Genomic DNA, 17,393 nt, shown 5'->3' on the forward strand with positions numbered 1-17,393 from the left:
ACCACAGATCTATAACATTCTGTAAGTAACGTACAAGATATAGGTAAAAAATGTTTTTAAAAAATTTAGAATTCTAAGATGAAAAATTACAAAAGAAAAGGGTTAAATCTGCTTTTCACAACGACCAATGTAACTGTGCTTGATCTCCACTAGAGGGCAGCAAAGCCTCACTATTGGCTGATGCAATATGGCTTTCTAGCGTGCGCCGGCTCCTCGCTCCGTAGTGAGATGTATCCTCAGATAGCATCACAAGACTCATTTACATTCGCCTCCATCTACATTAAACTGGAAATAATGTCCGGATGATTTAGCGGCTGCTTAGGAAACGCACTCCCGGAGTCCGCATTCTACTTTATTAAGATTGCCTCTATAAAATCGCCAGAGGACGCAGCCTATGTATTTACCAGGGTAAGTGAAATGAATGGCGCTGCCGCTGCAGAAAGACTTGGCGACTTTATTTCACCGCTCCACAAAAGAGCTGCCCGTGGAACGTAAATCCTAGAAAAATAAGAAATTAAATTCCGCGTCTACAGGGGCCAGTCATAAAATTTAGAAACCTTTTATTAGGCGGCCATGTTTATAATTTTCAATAACCGGACTTAGGTAGAATGGAAATAGGTAAATTGCGCGTTAGCAGACGGTCTGAGTATAAGGTAACTGTGAGGCCCGGTCATATATTTATTTTTTAATTATATGTATATATATTTATAACTATACACAAATATCAAATCAGCCAATCACAAGGCAGCAACTCAATGCATTTAGGCACGTAGACCTGGTCAAGACAACTTGCTGAATCAAGCATCACAATGGGGAAGAAGGAGGATTTTTTTTCTATTTTTTTCTTATTTTGTTAAAGGGTTACTCCACCCTTAGAAATCTTATCCCCTATACTTTGGGGATCCTTAGATTTCTGATTGTGGGAGGTCCGGCTGCTAGGAACCCCCACGATCTCTGGCCCAGCCCCTGTGATCGGTATGAACGGAGTGAACTCTGCTCCATTCCTTATTACGAGCTTCCACATCTCCTAGCGGCCGGATCCCCCCACGATCTCTGGCCCGGCCCCCCGCAATCAGCATGCACTGAGCAAACTCCGTTCCGGATTACGAGCTTCCACAGATGTCACGCCCCCCCCCTTCATAGACATTAATGGAGGGGGCATGACAACCACGTCCGCCTGTAGCCTAGTACAACTGGCGTTCTGAACATAAATGTTCAGAACGCCTGGGTGCTGGGCCACAGATCACATGGGTCTGGCCACTGAGATAGGCGATAAAATGTTTAGGGGCGGAGTACCCCATTAAGTTGCTTCTTGTGCTTAAAGAAAAAAGAAAATCATGGATGTGGAGTCACAGTCAATGAATATGTAAATTCAGCTGACAAAGCCCCGCCCCCTGTGTGCGATTCAATTTAGCAGAGGATCTTCTAGGGGCCATACTGGACATATTTAAGTAAATGACCCCTCGTTGGACTCCAGGGTATTGGGGTTAGTGTGGGTGAACAGGCTGACAGTTTTCCTTTAAAGCATATGTAATGTCCCAGTACAGGACAATGTGGCCCCGTACTGTCCCTGAATGTCCCCGTGGCTCCTCTGCAGTATACCCCCATTATGTATATAGGTTTGCCTCATTTAATGTACTGTTGCTTTAATGTTTGTACCACATGATTGTTACCCAGAGGGCCCCAATGACCAGGTGACCTATGGGCTCCTTGCACAGCCCCCCTATATAACCAGGGGGGGCTGCAATCTCTCTCTTCTGCTGTATACTGAGGTCCAGTGCAGTCGTCTCAGTGTCTGTGTCCAGAGCATTGGAGACCTCAAGCCTAAAGTCCTGCAGCCACAAGTCGGTCATCAGTAAGTCGTCATCTTATTGTCAGTCACCATCTCTGTCCAATCAGTCACCATCTCTGTCCAATACCCCCATCATTTTGCCCTCAGTAAGCAGGACCCACTGTAACTGTAAGTATTACACTCCCTTGATAAAAGTAGTTTTTCTTAATAGTTAATAACAGCTGTTTGTCACCAAGGATATGGACAGCAGGATTGGAGGTTTTCTTCAGTGCACATTGTGCCACATGTATACATCTCTGGAGCAGCAGCTTCAGGGTGCATACCGCTGTGACAAATGTGAGCATGTTGCCCACCTGGAAGCTCGTATTAGAGATCTAGAGGAGCAAAATGCAACATTGAGGGCGATTGACAATCTTACAGAGCAAGCAGTTAGTGGGGCAGAAATGGAGGTTGGAGAAACTAGCCAGGAGGCCCAAGTAGGGAGCTGGGTTAATGTAGTTAGAGGGACTGGAAAGGGGGCAAGGAAAAGGAAGGTCACTTCTGCTTCTGATCTCCCAAGTAAAATTGCCAAGTTGGGCGATGATGCGAGGGCCTCAGTATCAGAGATGGCAACCCTAGTGGATACTGGTCTCCCTAACAGCCGGGGGAACAGCTCAACTAGTAGTGTGGGGGATGGTAACGCAGGTAGGCCAAGACAGTTAGTTGTGGTAGGGGACTCTATAATCAGGAAGACGGATAGAATAATTTGTCGCCAAGACCACCTCAACCGAATGGTTTGCTGTCTCCCTGGTGCCAGGGTTCGGCATGTGGTGGAAAGGGTGGACAAATTACTAGGGGGGGCTGGGGATGACCCAGCTGTCGTGGTCCATGTGGGAACCAACGACAGAATACATGGTAGGTGGAGGTCCTTGAAGAATAATTACAAGGAACTAGGTGCCAAGCTGAAGGGAAGGACCTCTAAGGTTGTGTTCTCTGGAATACTTCCTGTGCCATGCGCATCGCAGGAAAGACAGCGGGAGCTTAGGGAGTTAAATGCATGGCTTAAGTCGTGGTGTGAGGGGGAAGGGTTTGGGTTTTTAGAGCACTGGGCTGACTTTTCATTGGGGTACAAACTCTATTCTACGGATAATTTGCACCTGAATGGAAGGGGGTCTGCTGTGCTGGGGGAGAGAATCCTGGAAGGGGTGGCTGAGTATTTAAACTAGGTGAGTGGGGGGAGGATAATAAAGCAAAGAAAGCAGACAGTGGGATGGATAGGTTAGAGAGGGGTCAGGACATAATGGCGGGTGGAGAGGAGTCCTGTGGGGGGAGGTTAAGAACAGTGGATAAGGAGATTCATGCGTTACAAACCAGCTGTAAAAATAAATGTAGCCCGAAAAATTGTAATCCCAATAATTCAAAAAATTCCATTAGCCCCAATAACTCAATAACTACAATAAGCCCCATTAACTCAAAAAATACCATTAGCCCCAATAACTTAAATAACAACGTTAGACGCAATAACGCAAAAAATCCCATTAGCCCCAATAACTTAAATAATAACGTTAGACCCAATAACTCAAAAAATCCCATTAGCCCCAATAACTTAAATAGTACAATTAGCCCTTATAACTCAAAAAATGACATTAACCCCAATAACTCTGAAAATCCCATTAGTGAGACTATATGTGTAAAACTTAATGGAAATGTAAAGTGTATGTTCACAAATGCCAGAAGCCTAGCAAATAAAATGGGGGAGCTTGAGGCCTTGATACTGGAGGAACATATTGATATAGTTGGGGTCACTGAGACATGGCTGGACTCCTCGCATGACTGGGCTGTCAATCTGCAGGGGTTTACATTGTTTCGCAAGGATAGAATGAACAGAAAAGGTGGTGGAGTCTGTCTGTATGTAAGAAGTGGTATGAAAGTCAATGTGAACGATGCCATAGTGTGTGATGATTCTGAGGAGGTGGAATCACTGTGGGTAGAATTACAAAAGGAGGGAAATACTGAAAAAATAATATTTGGTGTAATCTACAGACCCCCTAATATCACTGAAGAGATAGAAGGTCGGCTGTATAAACAAATAGAGAGGGCCGCCCGGGCAGGTACAGTGGTAATAATGGGAGATTTTAACTATCCAGATATAGATTGGAGTCCGGGGTTGGCTAAAACTACAAAGGGGAGAAAATTCCTAAATTTATTGCAGGATAATTTTATGGGCCAGTTTGTGGAGGACCCAACAAGAAGTGATGCCTTGTTGGATCTGATCATTTCCAACAACGCAGAGCTGGTTGGTAATGTAACTGTGCGGGAAAACCTTGGTAATAGCGACCACAATATAGTTACTTTTGACTTAAAATGTAGAAAACAAAGACAGACGGGGAAAGCAAAAACATATAACTTTAAAAAGGCAAATTTCCCTGGGCTGAGGGCTGCACTACAGGACATAGACTGGGGGGAGGTGTTCTCAAATACTGATACAGAAGGTAAATGGGACATCTTTAAATCAACTCTAAATAACTATACAGCTAAATATATACCAAAGGGGAACAAATATAAACGATTAAAACTAAATCCTACATGGCTGACAAATGAGGTTAAAAGAGTAATAAACAACAAAAAAATAGCCTTCAAAAAATACAAATCTGATGGGTCAGCTATAACATTTAAACAGTACAAGGAGCTTAATAAAATCTGTAAAAATGTAATAAAAACAGCAAAAATTCAAAATGAGAGACAGGTGGCCGAAGAAAGCAATACTAATCCTAAATATTTTTTTAGATATATAAATACAAAAAAACCAAGGACAGAGCATGTAGGACCCCTTAATAATGATAATGGGGAGGTTGTCACGGGCGATCAAGAGAAGGCGGAGCTACTGAATGGGTTCTTTAGTTCTGTATATACTATGGAAGAAGGAGCTGACATTGGACAGGTCAGTGCTGGTAGCACATCATATAATGTATTGAACTGGCTTAATGTAGAGATGGTACAAGGTAAGTTAAGTAAAGTAAATGTAAGCAAATCCCCAGGACCGGATGGACTACACCCAAGAGTTCTTAGAGAGGTAAGTTCAGTAATATCTGTACCCTTGTTCATGATATTTAGAGATTCTCTGGTGTCTGGTATTGTGCCAAGGGACTGGCGCAAGGCTAATGTGGTACCAATCTTCAAGAAGGGCTCTAGGTCTTCGCCAGGCAATTATAGACCGGTAAGTCTAACGTGCATTGTGGGTAAATTGTTTGAAGGACTTATAAGGGATTACATACAGGAATACATAGGGGATAATAGTATTATAAGTGATAGCCAGCATGGGTTTACTAAGGATAGAAGTTGTCAAACCAATCTAATTTGCTTTTATGAAGAGGTGAGTAGAAGCATTGACAGAGGAATGGCTGTGTATATAGAGGGGGCTGTGTATATAGAGGGGGGCTCTGTATATAGAGGAATGGCTGTGGATATAGTGTTTCTGGATTTTGCCAAAGCATTTGATACTGTCCCTCACAGACATCTGACAGGTAAGTTAAGGTCCTTGGGCTTGGAAACTTTAGTTTGTAACTGGATTGAACACTGGCTCATAGATCGTACCCAGAGAGTGGTGGTAAATGATTCGTACTCTGATTGGTCCCCGGTTATTAGTGGTGTACCCCAAGGTTCAGTACTGGGCCCGCTGCTGTTTAATTTATTTATCAATGATATAGAGGATGGTATTAACAGCTCTGTTTCTATCTTTGCAGATGACACCAAGCTTTGTAGCACAGTACAGTCTATAGAGGATGTGCATAAGTTACAAGATGACTTGGATAGACTAAGTGTCTGGGCATCCACTTGGCAAATGAGGTTCAATGTGGATAAATGTAAAGTTATGCATCTGGGTACTAATAACCTGCATGCATCGTATGTCTTAGGGGGGATTAAACTGTCAGAGTCACTGGTAGAGAAGGATCTGGGTGTACTTGTAGATCACAGACTACAAAATAGCATGCAATGTCAGGCTGCTGCTTCCAAAGCCGGCAGGATATTGTCATGTATAAAAAGAGGCATGGACTCGAGGGGCAGGGACATAATACTCCCCCTTTATAAAGCATTGGTACGGCCTCACCTGGAATATGCTGTTCAGTTTTGGTCGCCTGTTCATAAAAGGGACACTGCGGAGTTGGAAAGGGTGCAGAGACGCGCGACTAAACTAATATGGGGCATGGGACATCTTAGCTATGAGGAGCGATTAACGGAGTTACAATTGTTTAGTCTTGAGAAGAGACGTTTAAGGGGGGATATGATAAACGTATATAAGTATATAAATGGCCCATACAAAAAATATGGAGAAAAACTGTTCCAGGTTAAACCCCCCCAAAGGACGAGGGGGCACTCCCTCCGTCTGGAGAAGAAAAGGTTTAGTCTAAAGGGGCGGCACGCCTTCTTTACCGTGAGGACTGTGAATTTATGGAACGGTCTACCTCAGGAACTGGTCACAGCAGGAACAATTAACAGCTTTAAAGCAGGGTTAGATACATTCCTGGAACAAAATAACATTAATGCTTATGCAGAATTATAAAACTACATCCCTTTCCCTTATCCCCTTACATCCTTCCCTTCAATCCCCTGGTTGGACTTGATGGACGTATGTCTTTTTTCAACCATACTAACTATGTATGTAATCCCTTATAATGTCAAAGTGATCACAGAATGTTACAAACCGTTGCAAATTTATGGACATAAGTATTCATACCGCTTACTTAGCATTCTCCAGAGATGTTCTATTGGGTTCGGGCTCTGGCTGGGCCACTCAAGGATATTCACAGAGTTGTCCCTAAGCCGCTCCTGTGCTGTCTTGGCCATGTGCTTATTCAGCTATTTATGTGTCTAAGACCTATATTTCTCTCAGAATGACCTTTTTTTACTTGCCATCATTTCTCATTGAGGTTTCTGTCCATACATGGGGCGTTTTCCTCTCTTCTCCTCACTGTGATGACTCCTCCCCCTCCCTCACTCTGCTCTGACTCTCAGAGGGCTGGGAGCAAGCACAGCAGCTCTGGACCTGCCTGCAGCCCTGTCAATCACTCAGGGGGTCCATGATGTGTTGATGACCACTGGACTCTGCAGGACTGGTATGTGTCCCAGGAGGCAGGGGGACCCCTAGTGGCCACTTTTTTGACTGGCTTTTTCAGTATGAAATACTGAAAATTTTCTGATGAAAGCAATTACAAAACATGCTGTTTTTGCATGCTTTATAACAAATCAAACGTTATTGTATCTGACAGTGCCCATTTATAGTGTTGCTCGCGAATATTCGCAATGCGAATTTTAATCGCGAATATCGCATATTCGCGAATTCGCGAATATTCGCGAACATAGCACTATATATTCGTAATTACGAATATTCGTTTTTTTTTTCTTAATTTTTTATTTTTCACAGTACACATCACAGTGATCACCCCTCTCTGCTTCCAGCTTGTGTGGTGTAAAGAAGGCTCTAATACTACTGTGTGAGACTGGTGCGCGCATTTTCGCATATGCTACTTTTCGCATATGCAAATTTTCGTTTATTCTAATTGTGTATATGCAAATTTTCGCGTATGTTAATTTTCGCATTCGCAAATTTTTCGCTTATGCGAAAATAAATGAGAATATTACGAATATGCGAATATTCGCGAATATATGACGAATATTCGTCCATATATTCGCGAATATTCGCGAATTCGAATATGGCCTATGCCGCTCAACACTACCCATTTAAGCATGTTGTGGTGTCCTGGTACAGAACATTCTACTCTGCCTGCCCTGTCAGGTAGATGTTGCCTAGTACTATCCCTACAGTGAAGGATGGTGGAGGCAGCATCATGCTGTAGGAGGAGGGGCGGGGAGACAGCATCTGAAACAGATAAGTTGGTCAGCATTGAAGGAAAGCTGAATAAGCACATGGCCAAGACAGCACAGGAGCGGCTTAGGGACAACTCTAAATGTCCTTGAGTGGCCCAGCCAGAGCTTAAACCCAATGGAACATCTATGGAGACTGCTAAGTAAAGGGTGTGAATACTTATGTTTATACATTTCATGTAATTAGTTGTACATGATCAGGATGAGGTACTGAGCAACATATTACAGTTTTTGTTTTTTTGGGTGGGGGGAGGGATCAGACAGGTATTTATGGTGCGCCATGGGTGTGAGGTGCAGGGTAGATGCAGGGAAGATGTTATGGCCCAAGGGGCAGATGGTCTTAACCCCTTCTTGTCGTGATGCCAGGGCGAGGTTTAGCCTTAACCACCCGAAGGTAATACCGCTGATCCTGGGTTAGGCAGGGGCAATAAAGACACCAACACCAGATTAAGGATAACGGAAGCTTTACTGAGGTAAGACAGGTGATATAGTCTTTGCAGTACAGCCAAATATCCCAGGGAGGTGATACAGGGGGACCTCTCAGGCTTGTTGGGACTTGCAGTAATTAGACTGACTTTAGTGCAGGCCACGGTGACTACAGATGGACTTGACTTGACAGAGATGGTGACTGACAATAAGACGACGACTTACTGAGGACCGACTTGTGGCTGCAGGACTTTAGGCTTGAGGTCTCCAATGCTCTGGACACAGACACTGAGACGACTGCACTGGACCTCAGTATACAGCAGAAGAGAGAGATTGCAGCCCCCCCTGGTTATATAGGGGTCACTGGGGCCCTCTGGGTAACAATCATGTGGTACAAACATTAAAGCAACAGTACATTAAATGAGGAAAGCCTATATACATAATGTGGGTATGCTGCAGAGGAGCCACGGGGACATTCAGGGACAGTACGGGGCCACATTGTCCTGTACTGGGACATTACACATGCTTTAAAGGAAAACTGTCAGCCTGTTCACCCACACTAACCCCAATACACTGGAGTCCAATGAGGGGTCATTTACTTAAATATGTCCAGTATTGCCCCTAGAAGATCCTCTGCTAAATTGAATCGCACACAGGGGGCGTAGATTTGTCAGCTCAATTTACATATTCATTGACTGTGACTCCACATCCTAGTGAAGGGGAATAACAAAGCCACACCCCCTGTGAAGCCCCACCCCGTATTCTAGTGAAGGGGAGTAGCAAATCCCCACCCCCTGCGAAGCCCCGCCCCTGTGCATGATTCACTGAATTTAGGATCTTTTGGGGGACATATCTCTGGATCTACTGGACATATTTAAGTAAGTGACCCCTCGTTGGACTCCTGTTCACCCGACCTATAACCCAACCTATTTATGTGGGTGAACAGGCTGACAGGTTTCCTTTCAAATTGAGGCAAAAAAGATACATCTTGGTTTGATCAGACCAGAGAATAAAAGTCCATGTTCGCGGTAAAACGTCCTCCTCCAAGTGCTGCGACTAATTGGACTTTTAGATTTGTAAATTACTTCTATTAAAAAATCCTAATCCTTCCAGTACTTATGAGCTGCTGTATACTACAGAGGAAGTTCATTTCTTTTTGAATTTCCTTTCTGTCTGACCACAGTGCTCTCTGCTGACCCCTCTGTCCATGTCAGGAACTGTCCAGAGCAGGAGAGGTTTTCTATGGGGTTTATTTGCTCCTGCTCTGGACAGTTCCTAAAATGGACAGAGGTGTCAGCAGAGAGTACTGTGGTCAGACTGGAAAGAAATTAAAAAGGAAATAACTTCCTCTGTAGTATACAGCAGCTGATAAGTACTGGAAGGATTAGGATTTTTTTAATAGAAGTAATTTATAAATCTGTTTAACTTTCTGGAACCAGTTGATAAAAAAAAAAAAAAAAGAGTACCCCTTTAATACAACAAAGCAAAATGTACAAAACAAAACGAAACATGACCAAGTCTGAAAACTTTAGAATGCTTTGTGTCTCTATACAGGGGATCTGGGGCTTCGCTCATCGGTAAAGATCAAATTATTAATTTAATATAAAACACAGAATGTTGTATAAATCTTGTATAATGGCGCCGTTCACTTCACATTTCGGTGACTTTATTAGAAGAAACTTTCCAAGGTAGGTAGAAGGAGTCGCTGCTCATCCATCTTAATTGTGGCGCTCCTGTCAGTATAGGACATAGGGCTGTTTGGCATCACGTAAACAAAGCGCCAAAGTCCATTTTTTCTATCACCATCTGGCATTTGCTTTAGGATTTATCAAATTTTCCATATTTCTTATTTGATTATGAAGACTGTAACTGTTTGAGGACATAATCCCATCCATCTGTCTCTCTTTCCGTCATATTTAGATAAGGGCACGTTCATAAAATATCAAAAGATCATGTTAATAACAGAATATCAGATAGATAGATAGATAGATAGATAGATATGAGATAGATAGATATGAGATAGATATGAGATAGATAGATATGAGATAGATGATAGATATGAGATAGATAGATAGATATGAGATAGATAGATATGAGATAGATAGATATGAGATAGATAGATAGATATGAGATAGATATATAGATAGATATGAGATAGATAGATATGAGATAGATAGATATGAGATAGATAGATAGATATGAGATAGATAGATATGAGATAGATAGATATGAGATAGATAGATATGAGATAGATAGATATGAGATAGATATATAGATAGATATGAGATAGATAGATATGAGATAGATAGATATGAGATAGATAGATAGATATGAGATAGATAGATATGAGATAGATAGATATGAGATAGATAGATATGAGATAGATAGATATGAGATAGATAGATAGATATGAGATAGATAGATATGAGATAGATATGAGAGATAGATAGATATGAGATAGATAGATATGAGATAGATATGAGATGAGATAGATAGATATGAGATAGATAGATATGAGATAGATAGATATGAGATGAGATAGATAGATATGAGATAGATAGATATGAGATAGATAGATATGAGATAGATAGATAGATAGATATGAGATAGATATATAGGAGATAGATATGAGATAGATAGATATGAGATAGATAGATAGATAGATAGATATGAGATACATAGATAGATAGGAGATAGATAGATAGATATGAGATAGATAGATATATATGAGATACATAGATAGATAGGAGATAGATAGATAGATATGAGATAGATAGATATGAGATAGATATGAGATAGATAGATATGAGATAGATAGATATGAGATAGATATGAGATAGATAGATAGATTAGAGATAGATAGATATGAGATAGATAGATATGAGATAGATAGATATGAGATAGATATGAGATAGATACGAGATAGATAGATAGATAGATATGAGATAGATGTGAGATAGATACATAGATAGATAGATATGAGATAGATAGATATGAGATAGATAGATAGATATGAGATAGATAGATATGAGATAGATAGATATGAGATAGATAGATATGACATAGATAGATAGATAGATAGATAGATATGAGATAGATAGATAGATATGAGATAGATAGATAGATAGATAGATATGAGATAGATAGATATGAGATAGATAGATAGATAGATATGAGATAGATAGATAGATAGATAGATATGAGATAGATAGATAGATATGAGATAGATAGATAAGAGAAAATCTGATGGTAAACCCCTCAGGTTAATGTCATGTTGTACAGTTTGCTATTAGGATAATACTAGGGTGATAATAGAATTCTAATGGGTTATTTAGGAGGAAGATAAAACAACAATAAACATTTAATTGGTGAAATTTCCCTGGAAAATTATTCGAATACAAGTAACGTTAAATTCCAAAATAATAAAAACATTGTAACACGAGGTCTAATAAGCACATACAGACATTGCCACCGCTTGTGCCACCGCTATGGGTAACATATTAATGTCTTAATTAATTCTATGCAAATGATGCCATACATTACACTGCCCATTAGGAGGCAGTAAAGGGGGGGGGGGGGCACTTTTGAGGACCCCTTTACCCCACCATTCTGTTACTTAGTTGCTATACATATAGTTTTCCCACCCTATAACACCCAGCACGGCTCTTCATGGAGATGCAAGATGGATTTTGTGGATTGTAGTGGTCTGTAGCTGCCATGCAGGGAGGGATCCCCTCTAGACTTTTCTATATTTACCTCTATGTGATTCTTATCACTATTATAGACAGACACAATGTTATAATTGTCTTTAACTGAACACATGGAGTAAACATCCACAGTGCAGAGAGAAAAGGTGTGAACTCAAGAATTTAAAGGGTACTCCAATGGAATTATTATTATTTTTTTTTTATGAACTGGTGCCAGAAAGTTAAACTCATTTTTAAATATACTTATAATTAAAAATCTTATTCCTTCCAGTACTTATCAGCTGCTGTATGCTCCACAGGAAGTTCTTTTCTTTTTGAATTTCTTTCCAGTCTGACCACAGTGCTCTCTGCTGACACCTCTGTCCATGTCAGGAACTGTCCAGAGCAGGAGAAAATCCCCACAGCAAACCTCTCCTGCTCTGGACAGTTCCTGACATGGACAGAGGTGTCAGCAGAGAGCACTGTGGTCAAACTGGAAAGAAATTCAAAAAGAAAAGAACTTCCTGTGGAGCATACAGCAGCTGAAGGGATTAAGATTTTTAAATAGAAGTCATTTACAAATCTGTTTAACGTTCTCGTACCAGTTGATTTAAAAACATTTTTTTCAGTGGAGTACCCCTTTAAGAACCTGAAGATCCCCTTTAGCAATAATCATCTCCACCAAATGTATTTTTTATTTATTTTTTTTGTAGCTGCAATCAAAATTTGAGGGGGAATTTGTAACAATATTTGAAAGAAAATGTTTTCATACACCTTTAAAGGAGTAGTCCAGTGGTGACCCAGTGGTGAACAACTTATCCCCTATCCTAAGGATAGGGGATAAGTTTGAGATCGCGGGGGGTCCGACCACTGGGGCCCCCTGCAATCTCCTGTACGGAGCCCCGACAGCCCACGGGAAGGGGGCGTGTCGACCTCCGCACGAAGCGGCAGCCGACACGCCCCCTCAATACAACTCTATGGCAGAGCCAAAGCGCTGCCTTCGGCAATCTCCGGCTCTGCCATTGAGATGTATTGAGGGGGCGTGTCGGCCGCCGCTTTGTGCGGGGGTCGACACCCGCTATCTGGCTGGAGAGCCTGGATCTTGCACGCAGACCCCCGTTATAATCAGTCCCCGGAGCATGTTCGCTCCGGGTCTGATTACTGGCGATCACGGGGCCGGAGCATTGTGACGTGACGGCTCCGCCCCCGTGTGACATCACGCTCCGCCCCCTCAATGCAAGCCTATGGGAGGGGGCGTGACAGCTGTCACGCCCCCTCCCATGGGCTTGCATTGAGGGGGCGGAACCTGACATCACACGGTGGTGGACAGCTGTCACGCCCACTCCCATAGGGTTGCATTGAGGGGGCAGAGCATGACGTCACATGGGGGCGGAGCCGTCACATCACAATGCTCCGGCCCAGTGATCGCCAGTAATCAGACCCGGAACACGCTCCGGGGGCTGATTATAACGGGGTTCTGCGTGCAAGATCACGGGGGTCCCCACCGGCAGGGTACTCCGCCCCTAGACATCTTATCCCTTATCCAATTGCAAAATGTCCTTTAATACATAACTGAGTTCACACAAGATGTGAATTACTATGTATACGGTGGTGGGAGCACGATAGGGTCGCATGAGAAAGGGGGCGTGTCCTCCGAAACGTCGGAAGTGTCATCTACTCACCTGTCTTCCCCTTCGTTAGAGGAAGGAAAGTCGAGCGTGTCTAGTGAGCACTATGGGTGATGTTTTACTTTTGTATTTATGAATAATACTACGGAGATCCTTTGATCTATTTTCGTACTATGAAAATTAATCACTAAAGAAAGAGCATTAAAGGGGTTATCCAGGAAAAAACTTAATATATATATATATATATATATATATATATATATATATATATATATATATATAGAAAAATTAAATAAACAGTGGCACACCAGGTGTCAGCAAAAATAAAATGTGATTTATTCCAGAGACGTGTAGGCAACGTTTCAGCTGGCTCACCCAGCCATTTTCAAGCAACAAATGACTCACAGTGATACATATATATAGGGTATACAATCATTAGTGTCCAATAAATTAATTTAGTATGTAAACAAAAGCAAAAAGTACATGAATCATAATAAATATACTCATAAAACAGTGTTTAGGATGCACATACATATAGAGTACATGGTCTGGAACACCGATCACGCTCAAATATGGATCCGCATAGACAGTATAAAAGTGTATATTATAATTATATAATGGTTGTGCACAGGTGAATATTAAAATCATCATCAACTGGGCGGGGAGATGAGTCCACTCACCAAGAAATGTACAACAGTGGCCACGAGGACGCCATTGCCAAGGGAGACAGCACACGCCAACAAAGAGGAACCGGAAACAACGACTCCAATAGAGTATCATGTGATCCTGCGTGTCACGCGCCGTGGCGCATGCGCAGGGCCAAGAACATAGACACCGTCAACCATCTTGGTTATGGGCACACCCACACACACATACTCGTAGGGAGCACAGCAATCTTCAGTGCGCGATCCAGCGCAAGGTGTGGCCAGGTGGAGGGCGGAGCCCCGTCCCCATCTAGCGAACCTGTACCTCCTATTCTCCAAAGCACCAGTATCCCTGATGAGCTGGGTTTCGGGGGCGCTATTTGGCACCATGTGAAGAAGTGCAGCCTCTTTTCTTCTGTGTTCTTCGGGTGGCTTTTAACCCCTTAAGGACCGGAGGTTTTTCCGTTTTTGCATTTTCGTTTTTTGCTCCTTGCCTTTAAAAAATCATAACTCTTTCAAATTTACACCTAAAAATCCATATGATGGCTTATTTTTTGCGACACCAATTCTACTTTGTAATGACGTCAGTCATTTTGCCCAAAAATCTATGGTGAAGCGGGAAAAAAAATCATTGTGCGACAAAATTGAAAAAAAAACGCTGTTTTGTAACTTTTGGGGGCTTCCGTTTCTACGTAGTACATTTTTCGGTAAAAATGACACCTGATATGTATTCTGTAGGTCCATACGATTAAAATGATACCCTACTTATATAGGTTTGATTTTGTCGGACTTCTGGAAAAAATCACAACTACATGCAGGAAAATTAATACGTTTAAAATTGTCATCTTCTGACCCCTATAACTTTTTTATTTTTCTGTGTATGGGGCGGTATGAGGGCTCATTTTTTGCGCCGTGATCTGAAGTTTTTAACGGTACCATTTTTGCATTGATAGGACTTATTGATCACTTTTTATTCATTTTTAAATGATATAAAAAGTGACCAAAAATGCACTATTTTGGACTTTGGAATTTTTTTGCGCGCACGCCATTGACCGAGCGGTTTAATTAATGATATATTTTTATAATTCGGACATTTCCGCACGCGCTGATACCACATATGTTTATTTTTATTTTTATTTACACTGTGTTTTTTTTTTTATTGCAAAAGGGGGGTGATTCAAACTTTTAATAGGGGAGGAGTTAAATGACCTTTATTCACTTTTTTTTTCCACTTTTTTTTTGCAGTGTTATAGGTCCCATAGGGACCTATAACACTGCACACACTGATCTTCTATGTTGATCACTGGTTTCTCATAAGAAACCAGTGATCAACGATTCTGCCGGATGACTGCTCATGCCTGGATCTCAGGCACTGAGCAGTCATTCGGCGATCGGACAGCGAGGAGGCAGGAAGGGGCCCTCCCGCTGTCCTGTCAGCTGTTCGGGATGCCGCGATTAGCCGCGGCTATCCCGAACAGCCCGACTGAGCTAGCCGGGAACTTTCACTTTCACTTTTAGCCGCGCGGCTCAGCTTTGAGCGCGCGGCTAAAGGGTTAATAGCGCGCGGCGCCGCGATCGGCGCTGCGCGCTATTAGAGGCGGGTCCCGGCTTCACTATGACGCCGGGCCCGCCATGATATGACGCGGGGTTACTGTGTAACCCCGCGTTATATCAGAAGAGCAGGACCAATGACGTACCGGTACGTCATTGGTCCTTAAGGGGTTAATATTCACCTGTGCACAACCATTATATAATTATAATATACACTTTTATACTGTCTATGCGGATCCATATTTGAGCGTGATCGGTGTTCCAGACCATGTACTCTATATGTATGTGCATCCTAAACACTGTTTTATGAGTATATTTATTATGATTCATGTACTTTTTGCTTTTGTTTACATACTAAATTAATTTATTGGACACTAATGATTGTATACCCTATATATATGTATCACTGTGAGTCATTTGTTGCTTGAAAATGGCTGGGTGAGCCAGCTGAAACGTTGCCTACACGTCTCTGGAATAAATCACATTTTATTTTTGCTGACACCTGGTGTGCCACTGTTTATTTAATTTTTCTGTGTTTGGAGGGGTCCCCAACCTAGACCCGACACAGTAGGCACCCGAGCACTTTTTCTTACCCTGGAGTGCTGCTTTCCTGCTCTATCTATCCTTTGGTTTATGAGCCTGCACCCATTTTTTTACCTTTGACCATGGAACCTACTACTATCACAACACCATCGGATCCTCTTACAGCGGCTTCTAACGTGTTTTCTTATACAGAGGGCGATGCAAGCAGAATTATGGGCCTTTTGGATGGGAACCCTTCGTTCCTACATACTCCATCCACTATTGATCTACAGAGAAGGTATGAGGCGGAATCTAAACGTTTACTCTCATTAGAATTACATCTGACTACACTTGCTGAATACTTTAAACATCAACGCATACCAAGAGGAATGCGGATACAACCACATGATAATTCTTTTTCACATGATGTAGATTTCCGTGCCAGATATGAACAGATCTCAAATAAGTATTCATTGGATCTTATACTATTACAACTTGAATTTCTGCAACGTGATGTGGGGGTTTCCAAGAAAAAATTATTGGACTTGGACTTTGCATTAAAGGAACATCTATTAACTGTTGATTATGAAAAACTGGTGTGCAAACAAGATACTTTTCTAACAAAATTTAGAAGTGAACAAGAGGATTCAAAGAGACTTAAATGGGCACGTGACTCTGGCGATTATGATAATGGCAAAGTGTATAGGTGGGGCATACCCACAGTACAGAATAAAAGACCGGTCAATAGGAGGATGCGTGATGGCAATAGACAGACTGATAAAAATGTGGATATAAATGCTGATATCTCTACTGTTCCCTCTACAGACCATGCTGATTTTTTAGGCACCAGAGACTCATTCGCCACAAACGTACCAGAAGAGGAGGGCGGAGACACAAACGGATTTGTCCGTACCAGGGGACAGCGAACTGCAATCAACAACAAAACTATGCCGTCCAAACAGAATCCATCAAGGAAAATAACAAAAAATTAGTGGTAAATATTTCTTCCACTACTCTCACTGATGATCAATTGAAATTGTTGGCCAAGGGACTCAATTTCTGCCCTGCACAAATGCCTGAATGGTTCCAGCTTGAGCTTGACCTATTACAACTGGTCAGAAAGCTGAAGCTGAAACTATGGTTTTCCAATCAACCTGTAAACAATGTTTGCGATTTAACTGAACCCCAAGCCACTAATGCATTTCAATTTTCAGACCTAGGGATTAAATCCCCGAGTGATTTTGTACCTAATGTTAATTCCCCGTTGATTGATGCTTTTCAC

The 17,393-nt window shown here is 41.9% G+C and overlaps 1 protein-coding gene across 1 annotated transcript; it reads left to right on the plus strand.

Annotated features, from left to right (window-relative positions):
• The first annotated feature begins 229 nt into the window (after positions 1 to 229).
• LOC130274515 (uncharacterized) lies at positions 230 to 17,103 on the plus strand. The gene is made up of 2 exons (XM_056522950.1): positions 230 to 408; positions 16,325 to 17,103. Exon 2 carries the CDS (start codon positions 16,345 to 16,347, stop codon positions 17,101 to 17,103), a length of 759 nt encoding a protein of 252 aa, XP_056378925.1. The 5' UTR covers positions 230 to 408; positions 16,325 to 16,344.
• Positions 17,104 to 17,393: the final 290 nt, after the last annotated feature.

Source organism: Hyla sarda, chromosome 5, assembly GCF_029499605.1.
Source record: "Hyla sarda isolate aHylSar1 chromosome 5, aHylSar1.hap1, whole genome shotgun sequence".
Classification (NCBI taxonomy): Eukaryota; Metazoa; Chordata; class Amphibia; order Anura; family Hylidae; genus Hyla; species Hyla sarda.

What these genes read in the sequence shown, in the direction of transcription:
- LOC130274515 (XM_056522950.1), top strand. Translation starts at nt 16,345, where the DNA reads ATGGGCCTTTTGGATGGGAACCCTTCGTTCCTACATACTCCATCCACT.